The 24,289-nt window shown below is 57.4% G+C and overlaps 2 protein-coding genes across 4 annotated transcripts; one reads left to right on the top strand and one right to left on the bottom strand.

Moving 5' to 3' along the window:
- Positions 1-424: 424 nt before the first annotated feature.
- RNF215 (ring finger protein 215) lies at positions 425-13,498 on the top strand. Of its 2 annotated transcripts, none has more exons than XM_046024289.1 (9): positions 425-1,570; positions 1,836-1,979; positions 2,414-2,485; positions 2,565-2,650; positions 3,074-3,230; positions 6,503-6,622; positions 6,699-6,842; positions 7,076-7,178; positions 12,670-13,498. In XM_046024289.1, the coding sequence occupies exons 1-9, from the start codon at positions 1,286-1,288 to the stop codon at positions 12,726-12,728; spliced, it is 1,170 nt and encodes a 389-aa protein (XP_045880245.1). In that variant the 5' UTR covers positions 425-1,285; the 3' UTR covers positions 12,729-13,498. The 2 variants fall into 2 exon arrangements, with proteins under 2 accessions (XP_045880245.1, XP_045880246.1); XM_046024290.1 differs by lacking the exon at positions 12,670-13,498 and adding an exon at positions 7,270-8,102 and having other exon boundaries at positions 430-1,570.
- CCDC157 (coiled-coil domain containing 157) lies at positions 8,287-24,182 on the bottom strand. Of its 2 annotated transcripts, XM_046024285.1 has the most exons (12): positions 24,055-24,182; positions 21,164-21,279; positions 18,355-18,613; positions 16,214-16,367; positions 14,861-15,506; positions 14,086-14,163; positions 13,554-13,744; positions 12,161-12,337; positions 11,817-11,985; positions 10,595-10,734; positions 10,104-10,192; positions 8,287-10,014 (listed from the first exon to the last, which is right to left on the bottom strand). In XM_046024285.1, the coding sequence occupies exons 3-12, from the start codon at positions 18,600-18,602 to the stop codon at positions 9,765-9,767; spliced, it is 2,142 nt and encodes a 713-aa protein (XP_045880241.1). In that variant the 5' UTR covers positions 18,603-18,613; positions 21,164-21,279; positions 24,055-24,182; the 3' UTR covers positions 8,287-9,764. The 2 variants fall into 2 exon arrangements, with proteins under 2 accessions (XP_045880241.1, XP_045880240.1); XM_046024284.1 differs by lacking the exon at positions 21,164-21,279.
- Positions 24,183-24,289: the final 107 nt, after the last annotated feature.

Raw genomic sequence — 24,289 nt, 5'->3', positions numbered from 1 at the left:
AGGCTGGTTTCGGCTTCTCTGTTTCATGCCCCATTTGTCTGTCTTTGGACTTACATCAGATTCTCTTGTTCCCTCCATCTTATTCTTCAGGAGTCCCTTGACAATTCAACATTAGTGGTTATAAGGGTATTCACTATGAAATTCTTTGCATTTTTCAGTATGTTTGAAATTTTCCATAAAAAAATATTGGGGAAGGGATGCCTGGGTGGCTCAGTTAGGTGTCTGCCTTCAGCTCAGGTCATAATGAGGGGAGTCCTGGGATTGAGCTTTGCAGCGGGTTCCCTCTTCAGTGGGGAGCCTGCTTTTCCCTCTCCCTGCTGCTCCCCCTGCTTGTGCGCTCTCTCTCTCTCTCTCTCTGACAAATAAATAAATAAAATCATAAAAAAAATTATTGGGGGAAAGAGTTCTGTGGCTTATCTGGCCTTTACCCTTTTATCAGGATACACTTTTTAAAAGGCTCAGGTTTCAGACAAGGCGATTCCTAGCCGCTACAGCCCTTTGAGAAAAAGATAAGTTTTAGGACAGTGTGTGGACTTTTCATATTCCTGTAGGCATCAGAGATTATTTGTTGGAGATGAGGCAGTGCGGCTCTTAATATCATGCCCATTTCACTGCCCAGAAGAGTGACCTGCCTGAAGACCTAGCCTCTGGGCCCCCCTGAGGAGCTTTGTCTGGCCTGCTTTGTTCAGGCAAATGTCCCCAGCCCTTTTTCTGCCCCTCCGGGACCCTTGTCTCAATCTCCCCCATCTCCTTCTCACGCCAGTCTCTGGTTCTCCGTTTCCTGGAGTTTGGTCTGGTGGAGAGATGGAGGCCCAGGGAAGATGAGGATGTGACTTGACCAAGGCCACACGGAGTGACCGTTAAGGCCGGCGCACAGCAAGGGCCAGCCAGCCTCCAGGCCACAACACGTCCCTTGTTCCTGCCCTTCTGGGGGCCCTGATCGTGCCTCTACCTCCCCATGTTGCTAACTATCTCCCTCGGTCTCGGGTCTCCGCCAGTCTGACAGGCCACAAGTCGACCACCTCTTCCCGGGCTCCGCCCCACTCCAGCCACCTCGGCTGCCGGCGCCGGAGTTCTCCGCGGCCACCAGGGGGCGCGCGCGGCCCGGTCTGGGAGCCAGAGAGGCCGAGGACGCCCCGCCCCCCCGGCGCCCCGCCCCGTCCGGCCCCGGTCCCGCCCCTCCCGGCGCCCCGCCCCGTCCGGCCGCGGCCTCGCTCCCTACGCTCCCCCCCCCCCGCGCCGGGACCCCCGGTACCCCTGTCTCGTCTGCTCGCCGGGTCCGGCCATGGGCCCCGCCGCTCGCCCCCAGCTGAGGTCACCCCCGCCGCCTCCTCCGCCGCCGCCGTCGCCACTGCTGCTGCTGCTGCCCCTGCTGCCGCTCTGGCTGGGCCTGGCAGGACCCGGGGCCGCGGCGGACTGCAGCGAGCCGGAGGCCGGGGCGGGGCGGGGCGGGGCTCGCGCCGTAAGAGTGGACGTGAGGCTGCCGCGGCAGGACGCTCTCGTCCTGGAGGGCGTCAGGATCGGCCCCGAGGTCGACCCCGCACCCGCGCTGGGTGGCCGCCTGCTGCTGGTGAGCACAGCCGAGCCATCTGGTCCCGGCCTGCCCCGCCCCGCCGTAGACCCCGCACCCAGATCCGGCCTTTATCCTGGACCAAGCCCTAGCCTCCCAGCGCCCTCACCCCAGGATGCCCAGGCCTCAAACCCCGGCTTCCAAAACCTGCGATCCAGATGCCCTTCCCTTCAAACTCGCTCCCAAACCCTGACCTTACATCCCCTGTGTGTCCAACCCCTCTTCCTCCCCTTCCTCTTTCTGCCTGTGGTCCCTTACCCCACAGATGGACATCGTGGAAGCTGAGCAGGAGGTACCCGTAGAAGGCTGGATTGCAGTGGCATACGTGGGCAAGGAGCAGGCCGCCCAGTTGCACCAGAAGAGTCAGGGCAGCGGTCCCCAGGCCTATCCTAAGGCCCTGGTCCAGCAGGTGCAGGGGGTGTATGTGGGGAAGGGGACTGGAGGAAGGGGTTTCAAGGCCAGAGTCAGACTACCAGGGGGGCCCCTAAGGAGCTTGCGGAGAAACCTGGGGCCTGGGTGAGGTGAGGGACCCCAGTTTGAAAAATTGAGTCAGTATGGAGTGGAAGCAGGGAGGTGGGAGGTGGCCAGAGTCAGGAAGCTCCACCAGGCTCTGAGAGTATCAGATGGGGAGTTCCTGCTGAGAGTTGGTGGGCAGGCCTGTCCTACTAGGACCAGGGAAGGCACATAATTGCTTGGGTCCTCAGAATATCTGGGGGAAGGAGTGTACAGCCGGTCTGTCCGGAGAAAAACATTGCAGAGCCAGTAGCTAAGAACTGTGGTCGTGGGTAGTGAGACAGGTGTGTAGGCAGGGGGTCAGCTAGCTTCTATCTCTGTCCCTTGCAGATGCGGAGGGCACTCTTCCTGGGAGCCTCTGCCCTGCTTCTCCTCATCTTGAACCACAACGTGGTCCGAGAGGTAAACTGGTTCAGGCGTGGGGATATGCAGGCCAGGGGGAGGGGACCAACGCCGGCTGACCTTGTCTATCCATCTCCAGCTAGATATATCTCAGCTTCTGCTCAGGCCAGTGATTGTCCTCCATTACTCTTCCAATGTCACCAGGCTGCTGGAGGCACTGCTGCAGTGAGTTGGGGTTTGGGCTCCAAAGGACTGGGCTTGGGAACCTGGGTGCTGAGGGGGTCCCTGAATCCGCCATGGTCTTAGGACCAGGGTCTTTCCTGTTAACCTTCAGACTGTAGTCTCCTGGTCTGAAAAATGGGTGAGGGGACTGGAGCAAAGAGACAGCTCTAGGGGCCGAGGGGAATTGGCTTCAGGAAGGAGGAAGCTGGATTCCTGATGGACAGGTTCTTTCTGAGACTTGCAGGCCTCCGTGGTCTGGCTGATGTGAGAAATGGAAAAACCAATAACCTGAAAAGGCTTGGGGGCCAATGCAGAAAGGCTGTGGGATGATACGTGGGAGGATCTTTTACCTATACGGCTGGGGTGGGTGGGTCATCTCCTGCCAAAAGCCCTTCTCTCTGGCCCCTCTGTGGCTTTCCCTCCCAGGAGGACTCAGGCCACAGCCGAGATCACTAGCGGAGAGTCGCTGTCAGCCAACATCGAGTGGAAGCTGACCCTGTGGACCACCTGTGGCCTCTCCAAGGATGGCTACGGAGGATGGCAGGACTTGGTGTGCCTGGGAGGCAGTCGGGCCCAGGAGCAGGTGGGTGCCTGGGGAGAGGAGGCTCGGGTATGGCTGCACACGTGCCCTTTTCAGATTCTGTGGCCTCTCCTCACCTTGCTGGCCAGGACCACTTCTTCCACCTCCCAGGGCTGTAATGAGTGCTCATTGACACGGGTGCTCAGTGCAGTGCCTGATGGGGTCATGCGTAATCAGTGTTAGTTACTATGGCTATGTTACTCTCCTGCTCAGAAGCCCTCCTTGACTCCCCATTGCCTGCAGAATAAAGTTCAGACTCCTTAGCCTGGCTTTCACAGCTCTCCTGTTCACTCACTTATCTTTTTTTTTTTCCCAGTCTCTTCCTTATACTCTCACCCTATGCCATTTACTGGCCTTCACACATGCCCTGGCCTCCTGCTACTAGGCTTTGTCCATGCTTGGCTGCAGGCATGAACACTCTTTTTCTCTGTCTCCATACACCCCTGTCTGCTTGCCTTCTTTGGAAAGCTTCCTTCACAGCCTCAGCTCACCAGTCCTCTCTCTGTCTTTGAAATCGCAGCCGTCCTTTGTCAGGCCCTTCACAGCGTTCTCAGGACAGTCCAAAGTCTCTAAGTGTTGGGAATGTGACTTTGTCTCTTGAAGTCTGTGGCTGTGTCTTACTAGTCTCTGGATTTCTCAATGCTGGGCATCAAGAAGGTTCGAAGGTATTTTGTCCACAAGCATCTGTGGTCAGATACTCTGTCAGGGCCGGCATGTCCTGGTCTACTGGTGGGCAGCCTCTGTGCTGGGTGTCAGTGGGATTGGGCTGTGCGAGGCAGACTTGCAGATCCCTTAGCTGAGGGATCTCAGGTTGAGCGTTTAACCTCTGTAGTCTCATGTTACTCCTTTGTGAACAAGGACAGCACATGGCCACGGGATCGTCAGGGCATTGTGTGTGCATGAAGCTCACGGTGGGCACAGAGCAGGTGGGCAGCTCCTACTCTCTGAATGTGTTTGTTGTTATAAATAATGGAATAAATTAGCAGTCACCAGATAATCTTTGAGGTCCTAGGACACATAGGGCTCAATGAGAAGGGCTGTTGAGGGTCCAGAAAACCTATGGGACCCAGGCACTGTCATGAAGGGGCTCAAAGACAGGCAGGGAAGGAACTCTCCCATGAAAAGGCCTCAGCAATTCAGCCTGGACATTGTGTGCTCATTCCTATTTGAGCAGCAGGAACTGACCCACAGTTGTGTGAAGGGAGCGGGCAGTGGGACTAGGGGAACAGAAGGGCTTTCTGGAAGAAGAGGGAGCCGCACTGGGTCTTCCACTGGAGGGCAGCCCACCCAGACGTCTGGGTGGGGCAGGCATTTGGTGAGGGACTGTCGGATGAGAGAGGATGGACCTGCAGAAAGTCTGGAGCCCGGGGAAGAGCGGGCTGGGCAAGGGGCCTGGGAGTGGGAATGCCTGCAGTGTGCAGGCCAGTCTGGCTGGTACAGGGGGCAGAGCTGAGCCTGTCAAGTGCTGGGTAGCCATGCTAGCCAACGTGGCCTAAGGGTGGCTGGGGCCAGCTTTGGGCCCCAACCCTAGGGCCTGGTCACCATGCTGGTGAGTCTGAACCCAGAGCTGTATACAGCACCCATGCCCTGGAAAGGTCAGAGGGGCCCTCCCTACCTGCTCACCTGGGGGTCCTGCAGATGTGCTGAGCCTGAGAGCACTGGGTCTCTGGCCTGCAGCAGGGCCCCAAGCTGGCCATGCCCTGTGCCCACCCAGTGCCCTCAGGCTGCTCCAGATCTCAGAGCTCCAGGTTCTGCCCTGGTGAGCTCACACTATGATGGCCACTGAGTCCTGCCCGGTGTCATCCTGGCTCCGCATGGCCCAGGCCACAAAGGCAGGGCACTTCCAGCCCTGGGCTCCTGGGGCCCCAAATGGCGAGGAGAAAGGCCAGGGCGGTCACTGTGCCAGGGTCAGCACTGAGCAGGGGAGGGGGGACGGGCCCTCCAGGACACAACAGAAGCATCTGAGCTCTGCCTGGGGGCTTGGGGAAGAGTCTCACGGTCATCTCTTGATTTGTGACAGCAGCAGCACCCACCCTCGTCCGGAGTACTGTTCTCTTAAGAGTCAGTCACTTCTTGGCCCCTCTCCCTTGTAACACAATGGTAGTTGAGCTTCATTGTTGACCGGAGAAGAACACGGTGGCAGAAAGCTACCAGGAATGCAGAAAGCTTTTAAATGAATGCATTTATTAGTCATGACATGTGCAGAGACCCTGAGAGCCGGTGTGCCTGTTTGGGTGAGTCGGCTGGGTTTTGCTTACTGTGCCACATCATTTCCTGTAGTCAAAGCCCAGCTGCCACACTGCTGTGGGGTGGGAGTGGGGGGGTAGTTAAGTCAAGGTCAGAGTGTGCCCCCATCCCCAGCCCAGGAACTCTGAGGTCCTGAGGGGCCCTCTCAAAGGTCAAGGGCAGGGCTGTTGTGGTTCCTTACCCCCAGCGGGAGCCTGAGGACCACCGAGGGCAGCAACAAGGAAACACACAGTAAAGAGTGTGAGGAGGGCTGGGGGTCAGGGAGAGCTCTGGAGCAGGGGGCACCCAAAGGCATTAGCCCAGGGAAGGGGTGAGGAAGAACTGGGAGCACAAGAAAGGACACGGAGCATGGGACCCTGAAAGGACAGGAGGTGGGCGATCTAGGGGGTGGGCGATCTGGGGCCTTGCCAGATGGCTGCTTGAGGAGTTCAGGGTCTCTCCTGAGGACGGGGGTGTTGCAGGGAAGGGGGGCAAGCAGGGGTCCTGGGTGATTGGGTTTGCAGGTGAGATCCTTGTCACTGTAGGAAGTAGGCTGGTGAGGCTGGAGCAGGGCCCCCAAAATGCAGAGGAGTGGGATGGAGGGAGGGGTGCATGGGCCCCCAAAGAGGAAAGCCACAGGGGACCACGTGAATGCTCAGCTCAGACAGAAATGGGTGGGTGATGGCACCCAAGAAAGTAGACCAGGAGAAGTGCGGGGTAGGGATGAGGGTGGGAAAGTGATAGGGTCCTGGGCTGGGGAGTCTGTGAGGCTGCCAGAGAGAAGCTTCCAAGAATGCAAAAGCTTTTTTCCCAGGAGAGGGTCTGGGGCAGATGTGGGTCCCCTCAGCAGCTAGACGAGGAGCTGTGTAGACAGTGGGGGCTGACCCTGGGGGCACAGATGGGAGGCACGCAGGCTTCAGAAGAGGACGTCAGGAACCTGCAGGGATGCGCTGCCAAGGGACCTTACCTGCCTGGTCTTCAGAGTGGACTCACTGGGGGAAGAGCATAGAGTGGCCCCAGCCTTCCTGACACTCTGCTCCCCTGCCCAGAAGCCCCTGCAGCAGCTGTGGAACGCCATCCTGCTGGTGGCCATGCTCCTGTGCACAGGCCTTGTGGTCCAGGCCCAGCGGCAGGCAGCCAGGCAGAGCCAGCGGGAACCTGGAGGCCAGGTGAGAGCCGGCCCCCGGAAGCCCCAGTGCCCCCAGCCCTCCGGCCCACCTGACTGTGCCTCCCCTCCCTCACCAGGTGGACCTGCTCAAGCTCCGAGTGCTGCGGAGACTGGCATCCCTGAAGACCCGGCGCTGCCGTCTGGGCCGCGCAGCCCAGGGCCCCCCAGAACCAGGTGCTGAGACCTGCGCCGTGTGTTTGGACTACTTCTGCAATAAGCAGGTAGTGCTACAGGCAGAGGCTGACCTATGACATCCCTCACTGCTCTGAGACCCCCCAGAACCGTTCTTACCAGGCCCTTATCCTCCTAGCTCCTACTCTAACTAGGAAAGCAGAATGGGGGGGTGGGGAGGGTGGTGACAGGCTGCAGGGGTTTCAGTTCCCCATGCAGGTGGGGCCAGGCATCCCCATCTGGAGGTCTGACTGTGGTCTGAATCTCCCCCCACACCCTGCAGTGGCTCCGGGTGCTGCCCTGCAAGCATGAGTTTCACCGAGACTGTGTGGATCCCTGGCTGATGCTCCAGCAGACTTGCCCGCTGTGCAAATTCAACGTCCTGGGTAAGCACCAGGGATGGGGGCCCTTGGCCAGCTCTCCCTGCTCACTCCCCACCTGACACCTCCTTCCCGGTGTTTTCTTGCTCCCCTGCAGGGAACCGCTACTCAGACGATTAGCTGCCCAACCTGGGTCTCTGCATGTGGGCAAAGGACCCTCCCACCTGCACCCAGGCCTTAGGCCTGGGCTCCTGGAACAGAATAGTGGGATGGACAGGAAGCTGGTGGGAGGAAGGACAGGGGCCTCCCCTGCTGAAGGGCCAGGCACCCCATCGTATTCATACTGGGAAGGAGGGACCACACTCCCCAGTCCGAGGATGCAGGGTCTGGACCTGCCAACTCAAGAAAGAGAAGCCACCTTGGGGCCCTTCTTCTACCATCCTGGAATGTCTGTGTCTGCCCTCCTCGAAGGCAGCTCCTGGGACCCCAGGCAGAGGCCTGGGGGAAGAAGCGGGAGGGGCAGCGCAGCTGGTCCCAGGGCTTTGGTGGCTCTCTGACCTGCCTGTTGGGGCATCCCTGGGGACTGAGGCTGCGGTGGCTGGTCGGGTTTTGTGCTTATTTCTTGGGCGCTGGGTTGTGGGAGGAGCTATCTGGCCTTGGGGGCATCCTGGCCTGTCTTTCAGGACACATCTTGGTCAAGACTATGATGTTCAACCCAGAGGCCCCTCCACTGATAGCACCCTCAGCCCTTGGGCATGAGGAGCGGCAAGTGCTGCCTGTCCAGCTGGACTCCCTCCCCAGGCCTGGCTGGGACCAGAGGCCTCAGAAGCCATCCAGTCCTGTGCTGCTTGGCCGGGCTACAGGTTGCTGACCAGAGTACTTGAAGCTGCAGGATAAACGTGGTGCATCTTTTAGGGGCAGCTGGGTTTTTTTAGATTTGGGGTAGGGGAGGTTTAATATTGAAGTAAACATGGATATATTTTAACATAAAGAGATCAGATTTGTGTGGATGTCTTAAGACAGAAAATTCGCCTTGGGCTCTATTGCCTGTGAGGGGGGATTCTAAGACAGGCTTCAAGTTATCCCGCCCCCAGCCCTCATGGACACACCTTGTTGTAAACCTGCAATGGGGAGTGTAATAGATTTTACCCCCATGATGAGGTTATATGGCACAGTTGATCTTAAGATAGGGAAAGTATCCAAGAGGGCCTGACCTAACCACGAGAGCCCATTAGAAGCAGAGAGTTTTCACTGGCCCGGTGGAAGAAGAGGAAGTCAGAAAGTTGAAGCAAGAAGGGCATTCAGTGCGTGAGGAATTCTCTGTTGCTGACTTGAAGATGGAAGGGACCACATGGCAAGAAAGGCAGACAGCTTCTGAGCGCTTAGAGTGGCTCCTGCTGACAGCAGCCATTGGGGAGGTGGACCTCAGTCCTACAGCTGCAAGGATCGGAATTCTGCCAGCGGTCAGAATGAGCCTGGGAGTGGGGCCTTTCCCAGAGCTGTCAGAAAGGAATGTAACCTGGCAGATACTTTGACGTGAGTCTTCTAAGATTCTGAACGGAGAACCCAGATACAGGGCCTGAACTCCTGACCTCCAGAACTGTGAGCAGAGGGGAGCTGAGCTGTGATTGGTCCTACCCTGGACTTGGACCCATGCGTCTTGCCTTAGAGACCCCACCCCAAGGGCTGGCTTTCACCCGTGAGGGCCAGGGCATCCCAGCCTCCCTCCACAACACCAGGCTCCATAGAAGCTGGAGTTGGGCAGATAGCGGCCATGCCCATTCAGCTACACACATGGCCCCTCTTGACCTAGAGGCACTCTACCTGCTGGCCTCCTCGCCTGGGGAAGATGTCACAGGAAGCTGGGAGTGCCCACCCTGAGAAGTCCTCAGCAAGGCCTTAGAGCCTGTCCTTCACTGCTGAGGCGACCCAGGGCAGGCTGGAGTCTTCGTGGAGAGAACTGGACTGTGGGCCTGGCATGGCTGGGTGGCATGAGTGCCAGGGCCCAAGAGACAGGCCTGGGAAATCCAGGGCTTGCTGGGGGTCCTGCTGTCTGGTTAGGTGAAGCCTTTCCCTGCCTTCTAGGGATCCAATCTCCCGGATTTAGAGAAACCTTTTTGACTCACATTTCCTGAAGGTGAATAGTTTCTTAGTAAAAAGGACAACTGACTTTCTTGGGTCCTTAATGTCCCCATCCTGGGTTCAGAGCTGGGGGTAGGGGCCCTAGAGCCGGGACCCCCTTCTCTGACTCCTTCCTCACCAGGCCTACCTTGGCAGCTGCTCTCCTTCCCTGACCTACCCCTACCCTGACCCTACTACTCTCCATGGGTAGGGGTCGCTGAGTCTGTCACCTTTTTGTGCTTGCTCTGGGGATCAAAAGACTAGCTTTCACCTGGCCCAGGTGCTAAAGCTTCTTGCTGTCCTTTGTGTGCCCTCTTTTCCCACTGTCCTGTCAGGACAGTGTGCTAGGTCTCTGCCGGCAGACGACCTACATGGCTGGGGACTCAGTGGTCCCCACCCAGAATGGGGGAGGACTCTGCCTCTGGCTCAGCCAGTGCTGTGAGGCCAAGGGTGCTGTGGGCAGATGGCCGGGGCTTTATTACATGGAACGGGTTGCCAGCCACCTGCCCTCCAGCCCCACCACATGGCAGGCTACGTGGGCCGCTCCTGGGGCTGGTATGCAGGGCTGGCCTGGCTCTGGCCTGGTGACAGTCTCCTCCTCAGCCTGGCCAAGGCCCGGATGGGGTTCTGAGCACAGTTGGTTGAGTGGGTCATGTCCTCCAGGGAGGACCTGCCCGGCCGACCGCAGGACTGCTGAGGTGGGGATGCCTGGAGCTGGCATGGGAGGGTCCTGCCCACGCTGGCTCTCCTGCTGCTAGGCAGGTGCCGCCTGCCCAGGGGCCTGAGGGAGGACCAGATGGCAAGATCTCCCGTGAGTGAGGGGGACCAACCCACCCCCGTCTTCCCCACCTCCCTCAACGCCTTACTCACCCTGGGGAAGCATTCTGGGCCTGGGCTGGGGGCACTGTTCCCTGGATTCCTTTGCTGGGAGGGGCCCAGAGCTGGTCCTGTGGGATCAGCTGCAAAGAAAGTCAGATTCAGAAAGGCCCAGGAAACCTCTCGGCACCCTTCAGCAAGGGTGTTTTGCCATGGAGGAGAAGGGAGGGCTGAAACCCATACCCACAGCCCCTTCCTCTCAGGTGCAGGGTTTGGGGAGGCTTCCAGGGCCACCCCAGGTGCAGTTAAGTATGGGAAGTTTGGCTTTTTGACAAGGTTTCTGGTTGTCCTTAAAGGCAACAAGAGCTGGAGGGGGAGACTTTGGAGCTGGCAGGCACCATACCATTCTCACACCTGCTTGAAACGTGGAAACCACATGTGATGAGGCAGGCTTTTGGTAGGTTCCCAGGGTGGGGTCTGAAGACCTGGGTCAGGGGCCTCCCCCAAGGGCCAGCCCTCTCAGGTTAGGGAGCCAGGCTGCCCACCTTCAGGCTGCCCTGCTGGGCTACCTCCCGGATTTTGGACAGCATAGACTGGAGCCGCCCATTCTCCTCCTGCAGGACCCGGATGCGGATGTCGTTGGCCTGTACCTGTCTCTCCATGTCATCAGTAACATTGCCGGAGCCTGCAGGGATATACCCTCTGTTACCTCCCCCTGCCAGGGCTGCCCCTGGTGCCCAGTGGTACAGGACCTCCAAGGGCACACACGCTAGCTGGGGTGTACCTTAGGTTGGTGGCCTGGCAAGCACAGGGGAGCCGAGCAAGGCCTGCGCTCTATACCCCCCCCCCCATCATCCTTCTCCTGAGGCCCTGTCCCAGTTTCCCACCCCCTCCCTGCTGGGAGGTGACCACAGCAAGCTGACTAGGACCTCAGGCTCACTGAAGACGCTGTAACTGGGTAAGAGAGTGAATCCCTTCCAAAGCCGCTTGTTTTCAGAGAGACAGCGAGGTGTCTCAAGCCGTGCAGCCAGCTCTTGTGTATGAGTCACAGGAACTCAGCAAGCACGTTCTTTCCCACCACCGGGGAGATGGATGCTTGCTTTCTGACTCTGAACCTGAGCAAGTTGCTGCCTGCTGTGGTTCTTGGTCTTGTAGCTGGTGAAAGGGCTGGTACCCAAAAGACAACGGAAGGGCCTGGCCCACTGCGCGCAGGACCGATGACTTAGGGTGACAAGCTAAATTACGTCACTCTACCCGACAGCCCCGCAAATGGATTCATTCCCCCCCCCCCCCCAGGAGTGAGGGCTGAGGGCCTTAAAGGAGAACCTAGGTTGCCCGGCATCCAGTTCTCTGCTGAGATGGGTACCTAGTACTCCTGGGGCATGGGGGGCATGACACGGGACACTGGACAGCTGGGGCAGTGCCCCTGGAGCTGGCCCCATAGTGTGGTTTGGGGAGACACCAGGACAGGGGACACCAGGACATTGAGCAAGGACTGGCATGTGACATGGTGAAGAGCACAGGCTACAGAGGTGGTTAGACCTGCACGTGGACTCAGCATGCGACAATGGGCAGTCTCCTTGCCTCTGGGCTTCTGTGTCCCCATCTACAGAGTGGCTAACACACGAAGCACCTTTGTGTCCTGGGGACTCAGTAGGGACCGCACTGCAGGCCAGGGAGCTGCAGACTCCAGTGTCTTGCCCAGGTGAGCCCTCAGCTGCCTGTCCAGGCCCCAGTATGCCCTGGTCAGCACCTCTGGGCCCCTACTTGGGATCTGGGCCTCGATGGGTCTGTGCAGGTCTGGGAAGGCCACCAGCAGCCGCTCCCGCTCCCTCAGCTCTGTGAGCTCGCGTTCCAGCTCCGATATGGTCAGCCGCAGATCCGTCGTGGCCTGCTCCAGTCCTTGCTTCTCCCATTGCAGGCTCTGCAGCAGCTCCTGGGGTAGGGGGAGGCTCAAGCCTTATGCAACAAATGGCTCCCAGCTCCCCTGGGGACAGCCCCTCTCCCCACCGAGCCAGACACGGGACAGGCCTGCGGGCACTCCACTGGCTGGAGACCCCTCTTGGAGAAAGGGGAGAGCTGTCCTGCACCCTTACCCTGCCGGCTCCCACCTGCTGGGCCAGGAGCTGGCTCTGGCCCTGCTCCCTCTCGCTCTGTGCGCTCTGCAGCTGCTCCTCCACCTGGGCCCGCTGGGCCTCGGCCTCGTCCAGGCTGCCCCGCAGCTCCTCACGCTCCTGGTCTAGGTTGTCCAGCTGCTGCAGCAGGGCTCGCTGTTTGGACTGCAGGGACTGAGGCAGGGTGGGCAGGCAGGGAGGCCATGAGGCCCACAGGGCAAGGCTTAGCATGGGACAGAAGAGGCCTTGGTATCTCTGACCCGCGCCCTTGTGCCCGTCTATGTACAGGGGAGGCTGTGCATGTGTGTGCAGCAGAAGGGGCAGAGGGGCCAGTGGTGCACACCCGCCTGGGCCCCCCACCCGGTCAGGCCCAGGCCCCCCACCTTGCAGACCCCTGCCACTTTGGAAAGCAATGGATTGACTATCAATCTCGTCCCCTCTTCTTTCCAGTCACAGTCTCCACTGGGGGAGGAATTCTGGGCAACACATTCTCTTTTTCTCCTTAGGTTTCCTGTGTCCCGTCAGCCCACATCACTTGGGATCCACTTTTCCTGACATCCACTGAGTGCAAACCAGGAAAAGCCAGTGCCGGTCTGCTCTGAGTCCGGGCTCTAGCTCCAGCTGGCTGCAAAGCTTTGCGTAATTGCCATAATCTCCCTGAGCCCCAATCTCCTCTTCCATAAAATAGGGATGATGAGACTGTCCACCTCCTACTGTGGTGATGAGGAGTAAGAACAAGGGGGCTATAGAGGACAAGGCCCAGCCCCTTGTCCACAGCACACATCTGATACCTGGTGACCGTGACCGTTCACAGGGAACTGAGGAAAGCACCCGCTTGGGACTGAAAGGCCTTCCCGGTCTGGGCCATAACGGCTTCAGGTGGCAGGTCACCTGCTCCCTCAGCCCTACCCTTGAGGATTCCCGCAGGGCCCCAGTGCCCAGGGCACAGCTGTAACCTGGGCCTTGGCTCGCTCTTTGTCATCCCCATCCTTTCTCTGACTGATGGACTCCTTACCAGGCCCTGACACCCAGTTCAAAGGCCATTCCTTCCCAGAAGCCATCCTGGATTCCCACAGATGTGACTGTCCCTCTGTGGACACCTGCAGCACTTTCCCTGCACCTCCTAGCCATCTGGCAGCTGAGCTGTGGTGACCCAGCTGCTCGTCCTCGCTGGGCGGGGAGCTCCTCCAGAGCAAGGCCTCCTTTGGCTGCATCTGTCCCTGGATCGCTGTTTCCCCAGTGCCCGGGGCCCAGGGGAAGGCTCAGACTCTTGGTAAAGATCAAACAAAACCGTGTGTGTGTGTGTGTTGGCAGGCAGGTACCCCACCCCCCTGGCCAGTGGGGCTCTCTCTCCCTGTACCCTACATCGCAGGCACCCCTAGGTCGTCACCTCTTGGTGGCGGACCATGCTGTCAACACGGGCCTTCTCCTTGTCCAGCTCGGCACTGGCCCAGCGGATCTGCTGGCTGGCCCCGTCCAGCCGCCCGGCCAGCAGCTGCACCTGCTCCTCCAGCTGCTGCACCTGCCTCTCCGCCTCTGCCCTGCGCTTGGCCTCCTCCTGAAACTGCCGCGCCTTCGTCTCTGCAGGATTGAGTGGGCAGGGGGAGGGGCAGAGAGAAGCCTGGGTGCAAGTCTCCGCATCACCCCTGACTCATGATGGGACCTGAGGTGGGGCAGGAGGGGTCACAGCCTGTCCCTGGGCCTCAGTGTCCCCGGCCACAAAATGCGGCTCTGAACCCTTCTGTGAAAACAGAAGGTGCTCTCTGGGTGGGAGGTGGTGGCACCCCAACTCAGTGTGGCCAGGCGGGCCCATCCCTGTGGCTCCTAGAAGCCAGGGGGACAGAGACAGAGGGTACTGCTCATCTAGCGGCACCACTGAGCACAGGACATGGGGTACAGGGCCGCACAAGGGGGCTCCTCACCCATGGATTGCATGGCCTCCTGTTGCTGCTTCAGCTCCCCCTCTAGGGTGGCCACCTTCGTCTTGAGGTCACTTGTTTCTACGGCGTTTGAGAGAGAGAGAAAGAGAGAGAGAGAGACTCTGATGGGCCTGGCCAGGGCCTTCAGGCCCAGTGCACCCTGCAGCATCGTGACAGGCAGTGCTGAATGGAGGGGCTGCCTGGGCCCGCAGGAGCTCCGCGGAGAGGCCGGGAGGCCTGGGCCCGTCTTCTTCCTGCTTCCTATGGGCCAGCTGCCAGGTCTCTACACTGCTCTGGGCCTCTGTGTCCTCCACAGAGGTGACAAGCTCGGAAAGGACAGTGACCTGCCCAAATCCCTCAGGCCTCCCAACCTCAGTGGGCCCTGGCCTGCTCCTAGTGAGTGCCATAGCTGTCTCTCTGCCTGGTGGCTTTCATGGAAGCCAGAGAGCAGCTTCCCCGGGAGTCCCCTTTGGGGACACATGGAAGTGAGTAGATGAATCCCTCAGCCCCCTTGTCCTCTGAGGGGACAACTCTGAGGCACGTGTTCCACACCACCAGCTCCAGTGCTCCCCGGCGGGATGAAGCTCCGGCTGCCTGCAGGGTAACCAGATTGGGGAGCTGCCCGTCCTCGGGGCCTCTGACCCCACTCCCCAGCCTGGGTTTCTTCACCCCAGCGGACGTGTCCCTGCAGCCCTATTACGGGGTCTGCCTCCCAGTGAGCCTGTGCTAAGGCTGCAGCAGAGCTCCGGGGCTCAGGGCCCCGCTTCCCGGCACAGACCTGTGAGCAGCTGCTGCCGGTGGTGCTCCCACTCCGCCAGTTGCTGTGTGGCCTCGTCCGCCTGTCGCTGCCGCTCCCCCTGCTCCTGCTGCAGCGCCTGCTCCAGCTGGCCCACCTGCTTCTGCAGTCCGTCCTTCTGTCCCTCGGCCTCCTCCAGCTGGGCCCTGAGCGGCCCGACCAGCTGAGTGAGGGCCCCCATGTGCTTAGTGAGGCGTGTCAGGTCTTTGCTCTGCTCGGCTGCCCAGTGGCCCATGGTGGCGGCTGGCAGCGGCTTGAGGCCCATGCTGTCCTGCACCAGCTGCTGGAACTGGCCTAAGGACGAGGGCAGGTTCTGGCTCTGACACAGGCTGATGACCGCCTTGCCCACCTCCCGAAGGCTGCCTTGGACGCTGGTGCACGCGTCGCAGGGCACAAGGGCTGTCTCCACCGTCTGGGAGTGAACGCTCCTGCTATTCTTGGCAGTGCTGGCTGGACACTGTGGGGAGACTCTGATGGGGAGGCTCTCCGGCTCTTGGCAGGTCTGGGGCAAGCCTAGCATTGGGGAGGGGGGCTTGAGGAACTTGGCGGTCACAAGCTCAGGGCTCCTGGCTGGCTCGCCCTTGGCGGTGGGCTTGGAGGTGAGGTTCTCCCCTTGGTTTACTCTTTTCTGTGTTCAGGAAAAGAAAGGGAAAGCAGATGGGGGAGACAGGCCCAAGAGGGGATCAGTTTCCTGGTGAGTATTCTGTACAGCCTCTCCTGATGCTCAGACCCTTAGATGTTAGATATCTGACACCAACGTGAGTGAGAGAGAGAAACTTCTTTCTTCACTGCCTCAACTTACCAAGCCTGGGCCAACTCTCTGTTGTTCCCCCTACCCCCCAGGCTCTGTGCAGTTCTGTGCATGGGACAAGGAGTGTAACAGTGAAGCCACAGCTGCTGGTTCCAGGGATCTTGCCCAGTGGACTTGCTTGTTCTCGTGTCACCATAGCTGCTCTCAGTTTTCCGTTCCTCCCCGTTATGGTGGTGGTGATCCTTCTCACAGGAATTTGTGAAAATTACAGGAGAAGCCATAACGAATGGGGCGAACATTAACAGTATCACCCAACAATGCCCCGAGACGGAGAGACTGTTATTATTCCCACCATACAGATGCACAAACTGAGGCTCAGGGTAGGCTCAGCATAAGCAGCAGACCCCAGGAGCCCAGACATGATCCCCCAATTCCTGCCTCTGGAGGGGACACCGTCTCCTTTGGGCGGTGTGAGCCCAGACAGTGACACCGTCTCCTTCGGGCATGTGGGTGGTATGCCCACACGGTGTGCCACGAGGCTGGGACTGGGGCAGGGTAGATAGGTGTGAGGATGACTAACCCACCTGGGTCATGCGCAGCCTCAGCAGGCTGTTCCAGAAGCGCCGCACTGTGAGCCCCACAGACATGCAGGGCCCCACAGCCCGGGTAGCAGGCACTGTCTGCTCTGAACCAAAGTTCTCCAAGTAGCTCGTGCAGCTCTGAAGCAGCAGCAGGAGCCTGTGGGAAAAGATGGCAGGGTCAGCTTGGTAGAGCCTGGTGCCAGCACTTGTGCACCCCACAACTAGCAGCCTCTGGCTCTGGGGACCTTGAGGGCCTTAGAATGTGCTCTGCTGGACCAGCTTCAAACCCAATCCAAGGGGCCACTTCCTCCAGGAAGCCCTCCCTGATGGCTGAACTTGGGGGCCTTTTCTGGGCCTCCTGGCTATCAGCACTTCAGCCTGGCTGTTCCCCACTACACGGGGATGCTCTGGCAGACTGGTTCTTGCTTCAGTTGTATTGTGCATGCTCCGAGAGTGCTGGGTGGGTGGCTGCCTTACGTCAAGCAGCTCAGAGCCTTTGCCTTACAGAGGACAGAGCTGAGACCCTGTGAGTGGAAGGGCCTCGTGAGCACACAGGCCAGGGACACCCTGCAGCCTCCGGATTCTAGTCAGGGTCTTCTCCTGCAGGGCAAGCTGCTTCTGTGACATCGGGGACCTGAAGATAGCTAGGGGTCTATCCCAACTTCAGTGCTCAAAATTAGAGTCGGGCTGCTCTAAGGAAGACAGGCATTAGAAGGACAAGTTTGGATTTTGCAGGGGAACCAAGCTACTTTAAAGGAAGAGGTCTTGTATTTATAGAACATACCAGGCAGGTAAGTGACCTTGCCTTGTTCTGGGTGCAGAGGGGTCATCCTAAACCCACGGGGGGACTTGGGCCGGCAAAACCTTGCAGGAGGAGACACCACTTGCCTGCAGGCCCTACCCCTCTCTGAGCTGAGGTGTCTTCCTCTGTGAATGGGGACAACTGTGCCTGCCACAGTGCTGGGCAGCGCTGGGGGTGGGGTGGGGTGGGAAAACGCCTCGAAAGAAGTCAGAGCATGGCCTTGACAGAGGGGTGGGGAAAACATGTCAGCAACAGCTTTACGGGGCGTGGCGAGACTGGGCCTTGATGGATGAGTGGGGCTTGGCCAGACCAGGAAGGGGTGTGCAGGGGGTTCCTAGAAGATGGCATAGCATAACATAGGTAAAGGCAAGAAAGGAGGAAGGTATATTTGGGGCAGCTGGTTGGCTCAGTCGCTTGGGCATCTGCCTTTGGCTCAGGTCATGATTCCAGAGGTCCTGGGATGGAGCCCCTCCGTGTCTGGCTTCCTGCTCAAGGGGGAGCCTGCCTCTCTCTCTCCCTCAGGTCCTCCCTGCCCCTCCCCTGCTCATGTGCGCTCTCTCAAATAAATAAATAAAATCTTAAAAAAAAAGAAGGAAGTGTGTTCTGTGCTTATATATGTTTAGCCTCTCACAGGTTCCAAAGAATACTTTGTTCCTGAGGGTGCCTCCAGGACTCTAAGTGGTAACTCTAGCTTCTTTGTCCCCAGGCAAGTCATCCCCAAACTATTCTTGCTTTTCAGGCCTCCATGACTTCAGTCCATGTACGGTTTTGGTCACAGGGAGCCAGGTGATGGTCCTCAGGAAGTGGACGGTTGATGGCCATGTTAAGTTTAACGACAGCATTGAAGTGGAGGGGCTACGGGGCAATCTTCCCAACAGGGCCAGAATCTGGAAAAACACATCCTGTCTCTGACCTTGTGACCCACACTGAGAAGGGCATAGCTCTCAAGAAACCAGGACAAAGAGCCTGGGATGGAAACTCTGAGCAGCAGCTGTGGTGTCCCCAATGCACAGAAGCCCTAAGGAGGTGGCCGACGGAAGCTAGAGAGGTGGCCCTCGGAGCTGCACAGCTGCAGGGAGCAAGAGGGGGGCCCACAGCTCCTCAAAGGTGTACAGGATGGGAAAGCACAGCACATGACAGAAGCTGAGATCGCTATGAGGGCCTTGAGCAGGCCAGCCTCCTGACAGGCGCTCAGTTAAAGATGATTATTGTTATTGAGGTGATCCCTGCTGGTGGCGGAGGGGGCAGAGGGTGGCAGGGCGGGGGGATCCTGAGGCTGGTTTACTGGTTTAATGGGCAGATGCCAGCACCCGAGATCACCGGGCTTGGTCAAGGCCCTCACCTGTCGATGACCAGCTCCAGCAGAACAGCATGAGACAGCTGTGTGAACTCAGGGTCACCCGGCACGTGGTCATAATGCTCTAACAGGGCCACCATGTCCAGGTCGCAGGCCACACGGTCAGGGAACTTCCAGGAGGGGAAGCGCACGGGTCCAGCACGAGAGAACACGTCCACGATGGCGCCCTGCAGGTCGGTAAGGTCCTTACGCAGACTGTCCATGCAGGACTGGCTGCCCAGCAGGTGGGCCATTCTTGTGGCTCCTGGGGTGAGCAGAGAGGATCCCCGTTAGCCAGAGCCATGTGGCTGCTGCTGGAGGAAGCTTCTGAAAATCCTGCTCTGCCCAGTGAGTCCTAGGCCAAAAGCCCCACCTAGAGCCTGGGGAAAAGTCTTTCCCGGCCCAGGCCATGGGCCCTTTAATACCTGGGTAGTAGAGAGACCGCCTCAGAATCCCACTTGTCCACCCTGTCCCATGTCCACGCTGCCAAGTCCCAGCTCCATAAGTCCATCCGAGGCCCTATGTGTGCCAGACCCCTGCTAAAGGCTAGGCAGACAGAGTTATGAATAAGTAGCCACAGTCCTTCTCTCCCTGAGCAAATGAATAGGCAACTGACAACTAAGAGAGAGTTGTAGCTACAGTTTGACAGGAAGTGCTGACAGCCACCGTCATCTCCCACCTGGACCACTGCAGCTGTCTCTGGCGGGGCCACAGGGGTGCCCCCTCCAATGACACACTTCAGCTCTAGAGATCTGGGGCCAAACTTGACCAGATCGGGTCACATTGGTCAACGCCCCCTCAGGACTCCTAAGGGAGAAAGGCCGCCTCTGGCCGCAGTCCTCCCCGCAGCCCTCTCTGGTCCCCACACCACCACCCCATATTCTGTATTTCAGCCCCAGTCAGCTCCACCAGCAGCTCAGGTGCAGGCACTCATTTCTGAACCTGGGCCCGTCTGTGCCCTCTGTCTGAGTCATGCTTTCCCCATCCAATTCCCATCATCAGCCTAAATCCCCCCATCCTTTGGGCTTCCTGGATATCACCTTCTCCAAGAAGCCTTCCCTGAGCACTCTCCAGGTTGGGCGAGATCATCTCTCTGGGCTTCCCCCATCTGGACCCTGATCCCTCTCTGCTGGAATGGCCTCCATGCTCTAGGTCAGGTCCTCAGTTCACCTTAGCCACGGTGGTGTCCCCAGTATGGCCAGCCTAAGGCCTAGCCCATGGTAGACACTTACTGGCAAATGAATGCTGAGTAATTGAGTAGGGAAATGAAAAGAACCCACAAAGAAAAATTTAAATACATTAACTTTGTCTTAAGGTGTAAGAGAGAAAACCTGAAAATTTGTCACTCCGGTGACAGGGGGCCCATTATATGTGAATGCAGAGAGTTCCAGTCCTGCCCTTTCCTGGCTGTGTGGCCTCAGGCAAGTCACTGTACCCCTATGAACCCTAGCTGTCTCAGCTGTAAGATGGGGACACCATCCCCAACCAGGCTGAGCAGTTGTGAGGTCATTAACAGTATCCACGAGTAAAGCGCTTGGTGCATGGCAAGACACGAGTAACAGTGCTTGAGCAATAGTGACCATTAGTCTGGTGATTACTGTTATTAGCAGTAACAACAGCAAACACCATCCTTGTCTGGAGCCACTGCCTGCCTTCTGTATGTCCCCTCTTCCCCCTGCATCCCACACGGAGCCCTTCTCATCCATCTCTGGAGTCCGTGGACCTCTGAAGCCAGAGATTTGGATGAATGGCCCCTGGTCCTTGACTCAGAAGGTGGAAAAGCATGACACTGTCCTGACCCCTCCAGTGGATCATCACAGGCCTTGCCAGTGTGACCCTCTTCTCTTTGTTCAGAGCTGGGCTGCGCTGGTCTCTCCCCACCTTACAGCAGGGTCTCTTGTTCTCTGTGGCTTTCTCAGCTGCAGAAAGTTCTTCCTTGTACCACAGCTCCTCCCTGCAGTGGGGAGGAGGCGCTGCTTGGGCAGTATTTAGGCCATGGTTGATCTCCCTGAGCCTCAGCAAGTCCAGGCCTGGTGGAGGAATCTCTCTTCCTTCGACCAACTTCCAGCCCAACCTCATTCAGCTCAGAAAACGGCGCCCCCACTATGTGCAACTGGGCACTTCCTCGGATTCCCTTCTCTACCTCCTATCCAAGCACCTAGGGCTGCCAGTCCCATGTCCAGACCACACTGAGAACCCACCACTGTGTTCGTCGTGCTGTTTCATGCTCCATCTTCTCCCCAGACCACTGCCACAGCCTCCCGGAGGGGCCACCCTCATCCCTCTGTCCAGCACCACCTCATCCATCTGTATATGGTCAGAGTGATCATTTAAAAGGCAACTCATCCCCCTGCTTTGAGCCCTTGAATGGCTTTTCATAGTATAAACACTGGAACACTTCCCTGGGCTCTGGCCCTGTATGGTCTGTTCCCACCCCAGCATCTTATCTATCACCCAGAGCGTGCCTTTTCCTCCGCACATTTCTTTCAGACAACACAGCTCCCACAGGTCCCCAGGCCAGGTGATTTCACCTGTCACTCCTCTGAGCATTCTGTTCTCTTCCCTCCCAGCATACGCCACACTGGCACTGAATTATTATTTGAGTAATTTGCAGTCAGCGATCTGTCTCCCTGCAAGCACATGGACTGTCTTTCGCTATGGTATGATCTGCCATCTGGGCCAAAGGACTTGAGGGCCAGCTGCTAGCCATAGGTCCTGGGACACTCAAAGGCACCAAAGGGTGATTCCTGAAGACTGAGCCAGCCTCTCAGGCCTCCCAGAGGACTGGGCCCTGTCCTCATCTCTGCAAAGGTACCTGTCTATGAGGCTGGATGTCTGGCCTGTGGGCTCTGGGACTCAGGCCAGAGGCTCACCCAGGTGCCTGGTTTCCTGTTTCCAGTGCAGGGCTGGCCCCAAGTCGCTCTTCAGTCCCTGAAAAGGGATGAAGGCAAGAGTGAGTGAATGTGCTCTCAGGGAGGTTTCTTGGTGGGGCAGGGAGGAGGCTGTCCCAGAAGGAGAGGGTTGAAGGGCTGGAGTGAGGGAAAGCTCATGTGGGTTCACCTGTTTTGAGCCTGAGCACAGAGGCTGTGCTTTAACAGTGCTAAGCTCTGACCATAGGACCTACTGTGTGCTACTTCCTGAATCTGCCTCCTTTACACAGATGAGGAACCTGAGGCTCTGGAAATTAGGGGATGAAGCCAAGGTCACTCAGGGAGCTAAGATTCTTGAGTCCAACATCTCTGCTCTGTCTTCAAGCCATGATGCTTCTAGGGCAGCACTGTCCAAAAGGAATATAATGCTAGCTGCACATGGGATTTTAAATTTTCTACTAGCCAAAAAAAAAAAAAAAAAAAGAAGTAAAAAGAAACAGGTAAATTCATTTTAATTAAATATTTTATTTAACCTAATAAACCCCAAATACTATCATTTCAACATGACATCAACGTTACACCATTAAGATTATTTTATAGTCTTCTCTACATTCAGTCTCGAAATCCAGTGTCTCTTTGACACCTGCAGCACATCTCAGTTTGCACCACCACATCGATGGCTGGCCACCGAACTGAACAGTGGCGGTGTAGAGGGTCAGATCCTGTGTGTTCAGTAAGCAAATGGTGACTGCGTACCTTTGGCATCCTGGGCACTACATCAAGAATAGGGACAGAGAAGGACCCATGGAGCCCTGTCCCTAGGAGCCACGGTTTCCCTCTGAGGATCTCTACTGGGGAACAGTTCCACCCCTGGGGCAATGAGTCTCCACCCTACAATACTCACAAACACACCCAGGCCCACATCCCTGCCACATACGGTGCTGCGGCGACAGACTCTGGTGAGATATTGCCACCCGTGAGATTTTATATCCCCAAGGAATGAGGCAGAAACCAAAGAGAATAACAGACTGAAACATTTTGGTTTTCCTTCCTGGAATGGGAGGGAGGAAAGCAAGCAAGCAAGCAAGCAAGCAAGGAAGCAGTGCCGTCCTGGGAGGAGGAATATTCAGGTGGCAAAGTACCTAGGACTTGGGAGCTTATCTGTGAAGACACTGAGAAACACTGGCCTGTTCACCCTCAGATAATTACAGCTGCCATCTGGGGCCCTCTGAGATCCAACTCCTGTTAGATTCTGGTTCTGAGAAGCAGCCACAAATGCCAAAGCATCAGCAATATGGAAGAGGAAAACAGAACTTTGAAAAATATTCAAGGTTATCTTATGTCATTTCTTCTGAACAGTGGGATTTGCCATTATAAACAGGGCTTTGAGAACCACTTTGGTGTGTGGCGAGTGAAGGAGCATGTGACGTGGGCTTTCTCTGTAATTCCTGGTTTTTGAGTGGAACCGTGAGCCTGAGGCTGCCAGCCCTGCACTGACTATTCCTGAGGTCATATGGGTGATGGCACTAATTGGGCCAACACCACCCTGAGGAAGGAGCAGCAGTTAACTCTGCCCTCTCCCCAGTTCCTTCCTGTTCAAGGTGGACTTTTGACTTGCAGAGAAGGGCAGGAGTCCTCCACTCCCATTCAACACGCAAGCCCCTTCTTTCTCTGAGTCCTAGAACTCTACCCCTCTGGTAAAGATTATGCCTACCTCCTGGTCAGTGTCCCTGCTGAGATTCAAGGTCACCACCAGGAAAACACTTTGAAAATTCTGAAACCATCTGTATATCCCAGTTGTCAGCCTCTGACTCAGGACTGCTAATGCCTGGATCCCTGGGGGACAATGAAGGGACCGAGTGAAGACAAAGGAATAGAGGAGTAAGAATGGCCTGGGTTCGGATTCTTACGCCACCAACTCTGAACTTCACTGTCCTCGTCTGTAAATAAATTGCTCTAAGAAATTAGTGATGTAGGGAAGCCTGGATGGATTAGTTGGTTAAGTTCAAGTCATGATCCCAGGATCCTGGGATGGAGTCCCCAGTCCTGGGATGGGGATTCTGGGATGAAGTCCAGGGTCCTTGCTTAGTGGGGAGCCTGCTTTTCCCTCTGTCTGCCACTCCCCCTGCTTATACTCTCTCTCTCTCTGACAAATTAATAAAGAAAAACTTAAAAAAAAATTAGTGATGTAATGCGTATAGTGTTTGGCAGAAGATCTGACCACTGTAAATGTTCAATAAATCCTAGATATCATCATTCTACATTATTACAACGACATAAACCAGCTATGGGGTGTGTGTGTGTGTGTGTGTGTGTGTGTAAAAGAGAGATGGGGTAAGACACTTGGGAGGGCATCTCTTGCTATCCCGCCTCCATTCCACAGGTGAAGAAACAAACTATCCAGGCATGGGCTAAAAACCGGCCTGCAGTCTGGCGCTGGGATGGAGCGAAGAGGGAACAAGGAGGACAGGATCTCAGGAGAGGAAATGGGAAGGGCGGGATTCGAGGTGAGCTCGGGCAAGCTAGGGAAGTGGTCAGCAAGAACGCATCTTTGGGAGTGAGGGATGGAGCTTAAAGAAGTCTTGATTCGAGACGGTCCGCGGGGCTTGAGGGAGGGTCTATGGAAGGCAGAGGGTGGACCCTAGAAAAGGCATCCCTAAGGGAAAAGGGACCAGTGAGAATTAGGCCTTGGGACTAGGGAAGGGGGTTCAGAAGATGTAGACGTGAAGCGAAAGAAGAGGTTAAGGGAAGAGGGAGGCGGGACTTTGAGGAAGCAGGCTGGAAGGGAAGGGGCTCTCCAAGATGACAGGCCAATGAGAGGGAGAGAGGAACCCACCTTTGGAGTAAAGAAGGGGGCCAGGCCGTGGGGTGTGTGCGGAGACCGTCCGGCGAGCGGTATAGAACGTCTTCCCAGTCTCCTGCGTCGCACCCTCAGCCCTTGTGGTCTGGTCGGCTCATGGAACTGCCCGCCGCGCGCCAGCGGCTCAGGGGATCCCCCACAAATCCTAGCCGGGTACCTCGACCGCTGCTATGGCAACGGCGTCTCGCGCAGAAGGCCCCAGGGAGGGGGC

Source organism: Meles meles, chromosome 12 (genome assembly GCF_922984935.1).
Source record: "Meles meles chromosome 12, mMelMel3.1 paternal haplotype, whole genome shotgun sequence".
Taxonomy (NCBI): domain Eukaryota; kingdom Metazoa; phylum Chordata; class Mammalia; order Carnivora; family Mustelidae; genus Meles; species Meles meles.
This window is presented reverse-complemented; position numbering and strand designations above follow the sequence as displayed.